We start from the raw sequence: 11,363 nt of genomic DNA, 5'->3' as shown, positions 1-11,363 counted from the left end.
GTTCGGGTTTTTGGTATGCTGGCACAAAAACCCGAACGAACTTTTTGGCCAACCCAATATATCAATTATATATGTATATACTTTATATATATATAAATATAAAATTTATAATATCTTGCCCCTACAGTCACTATACAGATATCTTTCATCATAAAAGTAGCTCCTCTTAAACTGCATCATACAAAAACTAAAAGGCTACAGAAGAGGTATGAGGCCAGTGGAATATACATTATTATTATCTCTAGGCCCCTGTTTACTGTATAAAAAAAGCTTGAGTTTCTGGACTATGAAAAACCTTTAAAAGCTTGGAAATTTGTGTCAAGGATCAAGGAAAATGTTTGCATATTGACTGGGCTGTCCCACCTTTTGATGTTTTTGTTTCCCTTATTTAACTGTTAGTATCCAAAGGCCAGAGCTGGAGCTCATGATTAAAACGTGGAAGAATTTAATGAGCATCTAAGTAAGCAATATTTAGCAAAAGGGTAAAACAAGGGCTGTTATGATATAAAATGTCAGTGAATTTTAAGAATTAAATGGAAAAAATTAAATGTGCAGTTGGGAAGAGTAAATACATAAAGCAAAGGGGGTAGATGTTTTCCAGTGCCATTAATGGAGACGTATGAGTCAGAGGGCTTCTCAGAAAGCTGAGAGTCACAGCCACAGTGCTCCTCCACAAGTCTGCATCATCTCTCACCATTCTCCACCTGATGCACGCTGCTCAAGTCATACAGACGTCTTTCCATCCCTTCAGCATTCCGTGCTTTCCCTTGTCAACTCCTCCTTAACCTTCCTTATCACAACTAAGATCTCCATTCCTCAACTAGACCACCTGAAGCCAAGGTCAGATCCCCAGTTATGTGCTCTCATAGCACTCTGTGATTCCACTTTAACGTCATTCTTTTAATTATCTGTATAATGGTTGTAGTCTCTACTACACTTGAAAGCCCTTGATGGCACAGATTTGTTTTAACCCACACTGCAGTCTCATAGGAAAGCACCAGACAAGAAATCAGAGGCCTTGTTCTAATCTGATTGGGTTCTAATCAAAAACCTGGGAGTAAGACTCGAGAATCTGTACTTGATACCACTGAACTGCACTGCACAGCCTGTCTCAACAAATTAAGGCTTGGTTTATGGCTCATTTTTAAAGATTATTTTTCTTGAAAGATTAAAAACCTCAATAATAAACATCAGGAATCAACTGAGATAAAGTAAAGTTTATGAAAACAATTTACCTAGAGTAAGTTACTTAAATTCTGTCAGTTTCTTTAGCCATACAATACTAACAAACAATACTTCCTCTCGCAAGAAAATGTAATAAAAATAAATGTGACAGAATTTTAATTGAGAACTTAAGATAAAGGGGTCCTTTTTTTTTATCTTAACAGATAAAAATAACATTAACCAAAGTATCTAAACCCTTCTGCTTGATTAACAATATAACACCACTTGACAACTATCGAATCTGACATAATCTGAAAAATGATGCAATGATCTCTCCCCCGCAATGTACTAAATGGAATGCTCCTCTGATTTGTCACTCACTATTTTCTCACAAATAAAGTACTGTAGAATCAAAAACATACTGCTTAAACATACAATGGAAATGAGGCAAATCAATACTGTAGCTTGAAGCACCATAACTCACAGCAAAGTATTTGGGTTTGGCATTCTATGTTTCACAGACTGAAATATCATGTGTTTCTCCACAGTTGTGGGTGTGCCGGTCTCCAAACAGCCACAAGTAATTGGTTCTGACTGCTGTACTGTTCTCTACTGGGCTGTACGGGATTCAAGAGCTCTTTACTCAAAGCTCTTTCTGGTTACTATTACTCAAGATAAAAGCTCTAGAACAGCCCTAAGTTAATGGGTCAAAGACCAAAATGCTGAAAATGTTAAAGTCCTGGCAAGTATACAATTGATGAGAACTTTTAGATGAACTCCAGCATCACTATTACATGTTACTGAACAAAAAATGAAAATGTCACCTAAAGGGGGATAAAGCTTTGAAAGATGACTCTTCATAGCTGCCATACAATCCAGCTCTCTCTATGCATCACCACACCATGGTATACTAAGTTTTTTCTTAACTAATAATGAATAATTTTTATTCTTATCTAGTGAAATGGTAGAAAATTTAGAAATGAGCATATACTGACTTTCCTGAGTTGATTAAGTAAGTGATAACAACAGCAGCTAACATTAATACTGTATTTAGTATTAAATGTGCTAAAAGCACTGATTTAAGTGTTGTTTTAGATCTTTTGCCTACTCATAAAAAGATTTCCTCATGCTTACATATACTTCGTAAAGCTACAAGTATAGCTTAGCTGTATGATATATACGTAACTATCAGAAAAATTTGTACGTGTAGGGAAGCAAGCCAATATTTACTGAGGATCTACCAATATGCCAAACGCTGTATCTTTGTTTAATCCTCACAACAATCCTACAATGTAGGGAATTTCACCTACATGTTACAAACACTGAAACTGATGCTTAGAGTATTGTGTGGGTAATAAGTAAGAGTGCCAGAAAGCACCCCCAAGTCTGCCTGACTCTAAAGCTATATATGAGGGGAAGGAGGTGATGGTAATTGAAGCAGGTACTGGAGCAGAGAGCTAGATCATCTGAGGACCCAGTAATGGAGTTTTGAGAATGGACCAAAATAACAAATACAGAGACCAAATAAGAACATCAAGAGCAAAACAGTCAGAGACAGAATCAAATTAGGTTATAAAGTAAGAAGCAGGGATTGGATGGTGCAAGAATGGATTGCAAACATGTGAAGGTAGGGTTTGGAGTGACTGCTGCAAGCAGTCTTGGGCTCCAGCGGGTACAGGCTGTTTGGGTGAGTTGGATGTCTTTGATTCAGAGGGGGAATGGAACTAAAGTAACAATACATTTCTATTACACAAAAAAACTCATTATATAATTTAATTCATTAAATATATGTACTACGCATGAGGCCTATTCCTCAAATCAAAATAAAGCAAAGATTTTTTACTGCTCTTCTCCCTTAACAAGGTGTCAAATTGCTAAACATCCTTCAAAGACTCCTGCAAACATTTCATCTTCTCAGTACCTTCTTCTAACAATGTTAGGCGGAATGAACTCCTCCCTCATCTATGTTCCCACATACTTTATACATGCCTATTTTTAGTATTGATATTTGCTTATGTGACCATTTCCCTTGCTAGAAGAGGAATCCACAAAAGCAGAGATCATGTCTTCACCTTCATCCCCATAAGAGAGCTAAAATGGTAGACAAAAATCCAAAAATGTCAATAATTATATTAAACTTAAATGATCTAATCACCCAGTTAAAAGCCAGAGATTGTCAAATGGAAAATACAACAAAACCAGCTATATCTTTCTACAAGAAACCCACTGTAAATATAAAACATAGGTTAAAAGAAAAGAATGGGAAAAGATATATCATGCAAACACTAGTCAAAAGAAAGCTGGAGTTAAAAAAAAAGAAGTAGAAGAAAGCAGCAGTATGAAAAAGGTGATAATTGAAATTATAAAAATGGACAGTATAGTGGACAGGGTCAAAACCAGACTGTGGGAGGCCTATTTTAAGAAGATACTGAAACATATTTAAGTCATTCCTGTCTTAGAACTCCCTGAATCCTCTGAACACTCCACTCCTATTTTTCACACTTAATAGCTAAATCTTTGCGACAGATGTCTAAATTCACTTCTTTTGTTCAACTTCCACTAATTTCGCCACCTCTTGCTGAAAGAACCTTTGTTAAGTTTACCAAGGGCCTCCATGCACTAACTCCAAAGGCCATTTTTCAGTCCTCATTTCACTTGCTTTTCAGCAGTATATGACACTATCGGCATGTCACCCTTCTTGAAATTCTCTCTTCTCATGGCATCATACTTCCTTGGTTTTCCTCTTCCCTCTTTGCCTGCTCCTTCACAGCTTCCTTTGCAACGTTATCCTCTTGTACTCAGGCATTATATGCTGGAGTTTTTCAAGCTTCATTCTTAGGCCTTTTTCTCTTCTTACTCTATAAACCGTCCCTATGTCGTCTCAGTCTTGCTGATAGCTTCAAGTCCTACCCGTATAATAGTGACTTGAAATTGTTATCTCCAGCTTGGCATCTTCCTTGAATTTCACATCAAGCAGCCTTTGTGACATCTCCAGCTGGATGTCTCAGTGGCACCTCAAACCTAACATACTCAAAATTAAACTCACAATATCCCCTCCTGTTCCATTGTTTCTCTCTCAGTAAATGAGATCATTAATCCATTTCCAAAAGCAAAAAAACCTAGGAATTGTTTGACACACCCCTATCTCTTGTTCTTCGCATTCAATTGTTTCTTCACACTACAGCCAAAGTGATCTTTTAAAAAAAGCAAATCCGAGCATATCACTCCTTCTTTAAAGTTTTTCAATGACTCTTCCTTTGCTCTCAAAACAAAGACAACAAAGTCTGACCTCTGCCCTTTTCTCCAGACCTTTCTTATCTCAGAGTACTCTTGCCTTTGCTCTCTTTATTCCAGCCATACTGGTCTTCCTCAATTTCTTCAATTTCTTCCTCCCACCACAGAGCCTTTGGAAATATCTGTGCTCCTCTCCTCCTGATCTGGAACACTACTCTCTTCCACCCCTGGGTAACTTATACCCAGTCTTCAGATATTAGCTTAAGCATCACTGACCCAGAAAAGGCTTTACTGATACCTTAGTCTAAGGCAGGCTCATTTGTTTAAAAAAACTCTTATACACTTAAGTTCTTCTCTTTCGGTGAACTTATCCTATAAGTAATTACACATTAACTAGTGTGATTACATGAAAAATATTTACTTTCACTATTAGATTTTAAGTTCATGAGAGTGAAGATTGTCTGTTTAGGTTCACATGACATCCCCAGGACCAAAACTAAGCCTGTCACAGACCAGATGCAGAATAAATATTAAACTAATGGGTGGAGAAAAGAATTAACACACAATAATACAAAGAAGGCAGAGCTCAACTAAGTAGAGGGCAGAGAGCCAACGAAGAAAAGTCGATAACAAGAGAAACAAAGGAGATGAGTATTTAAAGAAGAAAGTAGTTGAAGCCTCAAATGTCTGAGAAAGATGAAAGGAGATGAGAAGGAACCAATGGATAGGCAGAGCAAGCAGAAAATTATGGTGACCTTTAAGAAAATAGTTTCAGTAGAATGAGCACATAGAAGAAGAAAGTATAGACTGCTTTTCAAGAATGTGTCAGTGAAAAGAGGGGCAGACAGGCTGCAGAAAGGGCAGAGAGCTCAGCCACGGGAATATACTGATGGTGATCATAGAGCAGGAGTTACATGCTCAAGGTTACAATAGGAAGCAGAACAAAATGACACAGTTTGAAACTGAAGATGTTATGTTAGTAAATAATCTTTCCCTGTGGTGCAATCCAATTACTTTCTATAAATATAATGGTAGGGCTTCCCCGGTGGCGCAGTGGTTGAGAGTCTGCCTGCCAATGCAGGGGACGCGGGTTCGTGCCCCGGTCTGGGAAGATCCCACATGCCGCGGAGCGGCTAGGCCCGTGAGCCATGGCGGCTGAGCCTGCACATCCGGAGCCTGTGCTCCGCAACGTGAGAGGCCACAGCAGTGGGGAGACGCACGTAAAAAGAGAATCTAAAAAAAAAAAAAAAAGATGTAAATATAATGGTAATAAAAATAATAGCTAACTTTTTTTGGATTATTCACTAAGTGCAAGGCAAAGTGCAAAGTACTTTAAGACTTCTCACTACCTTTTTTTTTTTTCTTAGATTCCATATATATGTGTTAGCATACGGTATTTTTCTCTTTCTGACTTACTTCACTCTGTAGGACAGACTCTAGGTCCATCCACCTCACTACAAATATCTCAATTCCGTCTCTTTTTATGGCTGAGTAATATTCCATTGCATATATGTGCCACATCTTCTTTATCCATTCATCTGATGATGGACACTTAGATTGCTTCCATGTCCTGGCTATTGTAAATAGAGCTACAATGAACATTGTGGTACATGACTCTTTTTGAATTATGGTTTTCTCAGGGTATATGCCCAGTAGTGGGATTGCTGGGTCATATGGTAGTTCTATTTTTAGTTTTTTAAGGAACCTCCATACTGTTCTCCATAGTGACTGTATCAATTTACATTCCCACCAACAGTGCAAGAGGGTTCCCTTTTCTCCACACCCTCTCCAGCATTTATTGTTTGCAGATTTTCTGATGATGGCCATTCTGACCAGTGTGAGATGATACCTCAATGTAGTTTTGATTTGCATTTCTCTAATTATTAGTGATGTTGAGCATTCTTTCACAGGTCATGAAGAACCTAGGGTTAAGACGGGAATAAAGACACAGACCTACTAGAGAATGGACTTGAGGATATGGGGAGGGGGAAGGGTAAGCTGTGACAAAGTGAGAGAGTGGCATGGACATATATACACTACCAAACATAAAATAGATAGCTAGTGGGAAGCAGCCACATAGCACAGGGAGATCAGCTATGTGGTTTGTGACCACCTAGAGGGGTGGGATAGGGAGGATGGGAGGGAGGGAGATGCAAGAGGGAGGAGATATGGGAACATATGTATATGTACAACTGATTCACTTTGTTACAAAGCAGAAACTAACACACCATTGTAAAGCAATTATACTCCAATAAAGATGTTAAGAAAAAAAAAAAGACTTCTCACTAGACCTCCCAACATCTCTATTAGAGAGTAGTATCATTATCCTCATTTTACAGATGAAAACCTGAGACCCAAGCCACCTGATTAGCAACTGACAGAAGTTGAATTGGAATCCAGATATATCTGACTTGTATGACAGGTCAGATATACTATTAATTGGTTAACCCGGTATCTATTCATTCCTCATTTCCTTGTTCCTTGACTCATTATAGCTCAAGGTGGCCACACAACCCATTTCCAGCTGATGGAATATAAGTGGAAATATGTTTGGAACTTCCTTGGAAGGCTTTTTCTCTTTTAAATATATAAACATTTAAATATACATTTAATATCTGTTATCTATTAAATTTATATTAAAATTTCTAAATATTTAAAAAATAAATGTATGGTATAAAAACTTAAATATTTTCTAAATGGAAAGCCTTGCAATGCTTTATCATATATATAAAACAGGTATTGCTGGGCCACCCCATTCCTCTGACTTGAATGTGATTCCAAATCCTAGAGCTGGCTTCCATCTTATGACAATCAGGGAGTGGCAGAGAAATTACAGAGAAGCCGAACTATTAAACCGATGACAATAGTCACCTACTTCTAGACTTCTTGCTGTATGAGCAAAAAAAACTGTCTTAAACATGTTAGTCAAGTTTTCTGTTATTTACACTTGACTGTACTTCTAATGGTTGTAATTCCAAAGCCCATGCTCTTATCTACCAAACTATATATATATATCACCTCTCATCTATGAAATTAAAAGATTAACCTCTCTGAGTTCTTAAGTAGTTCAAGTTAGAAAATGCGTATTTAAATGTCTTGAAAAATAGAAATTAGTATACAAATTTATTATTGTTTTCAAAACAATGATTCTCAACTAAGGGAAGAGGCTGGAGAGCATATATCCCATAGAAACATGGGATTAGCAGCAGTGTCCTAGAAGGACACATCAGAATCTCATGGGGAAAATGTTCACATTACACACATTCCCTTTTGAGAATCACTGCTAGAGTGAACCTCCTCTTACTAATAAGATGATGAGCATATCCCGTAAATCTGTTCAGAAGGTTGAGAAGCTTTATTATGTTCAGAAGGTTGAAGGAGCTTTATTATGATAGTGGGGGATATTAAGCACACCTCCATTAAGACATCAATAGCTTAATAATTGGTAAAAAATTTTTGAACCCATGGGAAACAATCCCACCTTACCAAACTTTCTCAGAACATAAGCAATTATTTTTATATGAATACCAGTAATAAACAACCAATAATGGTATGACCCAACAAAGCTGACATAGTATAATGTAATATTAACCAATGGGATCAGAGAGTTAGCAGGAAAAAATGTAAATGTGTTTCAGAGAAAGACTAGAATGAATTCCAAATACTTACTCAAATCTTTATAAAGGTTTCCTCTTCATCTTGATTTCTCTTATTTGAGGTCAAATTTACTACTCTCTCACTAAGAAATTAACAAAGTAATTTTAAAAATTGAACTCAACTGAATCTCATCTCAAGTCCCAAATAACTAGTTTGTTCATTTATTGGATTAGGTCCCAGTATGTTTCATTCAATAACCATTTGTTGAACACCTACTGTGGGTCAGACTATTCTTGGCACTAGAGAGCCTTTACAGCTGTGAAGAAAATAACCAAAATAGCTTGTCCTTATGGAACTTATATTCTATGAGGGTAAGGAGCAAACAGACAAAAAGCAAATAAATAAAATACAATATATGTAAGCTGGTAAGTGCTATAGTGAAAAAAATAAAGTAAGGAAGGTAGAAGGTAGATAGGCAACATGGGGTGAGAATGAGACAGAGCTTGTAGGGTGGGGGAGGGTTAGTGGTTGCAGTTTTAAATACCATGGTCATAAAGCTTTCATTAGGACGCTGACACTTGAGCTACGACCTGAAGGAGCTGAAGAACCAAACCACAACTATGCATCTATTTGCTTTAATGCTAACTCTTTTTCTGTTGAATATATCATTTGAAATTGGTCAACAGCTAAATGGCAAAATGATACTGTTTTTCCTTACAAGTCACCCAGATCCATTCTAATCAAACCAAATAGGGAAAAAAGACATTCTAATTATTGGTAACCCTCTGAATCTCACTGTTGAGATATGTTGACATACCTGGCTTTTGAGGAGAAAGTTTAAATGTGTATTTTATTCCTTTATGTCACAAATATATTCATTTTTTGATACTCCCCAAACACGTATTTCAAATGTAGAAAATTTTGTTTAGTCTTAAATGAGCCCAAATTTCATCATGGGCTAACATTTTAAGACATAAAATGACTGCTGAAACTGAATTTTAATCATATAGATGAATCACAACATGCATCTTTAGCTGGACATGTATTATGGATAAGACTAGCTTTCTACAGAGAATAATCACATGTTCTAATTACCATTCTGGTTATACGCATAATTAATAATATTCTGTCTTAATGGGACACACTGAATCTTCAGACAGTTGCAAGCTTTAACTATGCATACTGCCAAATCCAACTGTCAGCTGCACTGCCAAACACAAAGGAATCTTGATGTAGTGTTTTAGCATTGATAACAATATGCATATCTTTATACATGATACAATGGAAAAATTAATTGCTTTTCTTCCTTCAAAATTTTCTCCACACTTAATAATTTTACGTTGCTTGATTGATTACTCACCCTAAATTATATATACTGGTGAGTGATCTCATGAACAACAAAAACATGAATGTAAATGTGACCCAAGATTCAAAGAAGAAAAAAATATTGTAGGACTTACTGATTGTAAACTTTCATTTTCACGTAAACAAGCTGTGTGAAGTTCTGATTTCAAGGTTGCAATGTGACTTCGATGAGATGTCATTTCCTTTTCCAGTGTAGCAATTCTAGTGCTTGCAAGCTGGTAGACATCCACGAAACTTTTAATCATAGCCTTAAGAAATAAAAATAATGCCACATACAATTCAAATAAAGCTGTCCCCAAAGGAGAATTTCCATAATTTGAAAGCAAAATCATTAAAATTTTAAAATAAACAACTTTTCATCCTCCTTTAAAATAATAACGCTAAACCTCACATTTTATATTGAGAACCCTGACTATTTTAAGAAAGTCTGGGAGAAAATAATTGAGACTTTTTTCCAGAATATTTATTTAAATAAGGTGTACTTTGATCTATTGTGCTTAAAATTTAGAATGCAGTTTTTAAAGATGGCACACTTATTACCTTTGTAAAGTTAAATTCAAGTTGCAATTTGACCTAAATTTCAATCTTAAGACATACAACAGATGGATGTATAAGCAAGATATTTCAAAATGAGCTCAGTAAAATTTTCAAACCACCTAGAAAACAAATGTTTTGAAACAAAAGGAGCTGAACTAATCCTATGATTTTTTAAGAGTAAATAATATGATTCCTATATTGTAAGAAAAGCATAATTATTTTCATTCATATAACAGAGGAACATCCTTGCATTACACTGGATATAATAAAATAAATAACATAAGCAAGTGCTGGTAACTTTTTCTCTTCCCTAAGTAGTGCAATATTTGGGAGAATTGTTGGGCCTCTGTACCACAGTTTAATCATATTTTGTAGACTTTTGCTTCTAAAGCAAGCTGTAGTGAATTTTAAGTCCAAGAATACTATTACACCTTTGAAAGACTCAAAAGTCTTTCAAAATACTTCAAATACAGTAAAGAAAATCAAACATTTCAAAGACATATTCAAATATAATTTTATGTTATTTACAAGAAAACCATGTTCCAACTGCAGCCACAACTTAGAACAATGGTAGACAGTGAAAATTTCCAAATTATATTCAATCTGAAGAGTCTGGTTTGAGAGGCCTTTAAGAAACTAGATATTTGGGCAATTCTGAATGCATATGAAATAATCTGGTGAACAAAAAGTAAGAAACAACATACACAATGTCTGAGAAAAAGAATTAGGTGAGTTATTTGTAGTTAAAAGAAAATTCATAGCTTTTTGCCTAACAAATTCCTATTTGCCCTCAAAAACCCAGTTCAGAAACCACCTCTTTAAAGAAGGCTCTTCTGAGCTGAGCCCAAAGGCAGTGTTAACTTCTATTCTGGTTCTCTGTGGGTCCCTCATGCTTGCTTCCACTATTGCATTTATTGCTTTGGCAGAAATGCATTAATTTACATGTTTATAGTCACTACACTAAGGAGCTACCTAGGCCAGATATTGTGTCAAATCTAATCATCTCTGTATCTTTAGGGATGGCTTGAATGACTGACAGGAAGGAAGGAAGGAAGGAACGAAGGCAAGGAGGGAGGGAGGGAGGGGAGGGAGGGATGGAGGGAGGGAGGGAGGGAGGGAAGGAGGGGAGAGAGAGAGACTGGAAAAGATGAAAAGCCACATTAGTCATATTCAGTTTGGCAAAAAATACCTTATAGAAAAGGATGAAGATACTTGGGAAAATATAACCTTAACACTCTAGTGAATAAATTACTACCCATACTTTATTCAAAGTCGAAAAAAGAAGCAAAAGCATAGCTGTAGGCATAAAAAGATAAAGTACACAAAAGTTCATTCTATTACCCAACACTAAATAAGCATGGTACGACCTCATGTTTGGGAACATCTCACATGTCCTAACATTCCTTACCTTGAGTCATTTCAAGGTAAGCTGAGGGCTAATACTAACACAAAATATGTCCCTGGGT

At 36.3% G+C, this 11,363-nt stretch overlaps 1 protein-coding gene across 1 annotated transcript in view; it reads right to left on the bottom strand.

Moving 5' to 3' along the window:
* The window catches only part of CCDC171 (coiled-coil domain containing 171), a 356,794-nt gene that overhangs the window by 36,782 nt on the left and 308,649 nt on the right, over positions 1–11,363 (bottom strand). The window contains exon 27 of the mRNA XM_027105900.1: positions 9,456–9,608. Within this exon, the coding sequence (XP_026961701.1) occupies positions 9,456–9,608 (153 nt within the window). The remainder of the gene's footprint in view (positions 1–9,455; positions 9,609–11,363) is intronic.

The sequence above is a fragment of the Aethalodelphis obliquidens genome, unplaced genomic scaffold, assembly GCF_003676395.1.
Source record: "Aethalodelphis obliquidens isolate GAN/ISIS:26980383/991018 unplaced genomic scaffold, ASM367639v1 scaffold7, whole genome shotgun sequence".
In the NCBI taxonomy this organism is placed as follows: Eukaryota; Metazoa; Chordata; class Mammalia; order Artiodactyla; family Delphinidae; genus Aethalodelphis; species Aethalodelphis obliquidens.
Note: the sequence above shows the minus strand (reverse complement) of the source record. Positions and strands in the feature narration are given on the sequence as shown.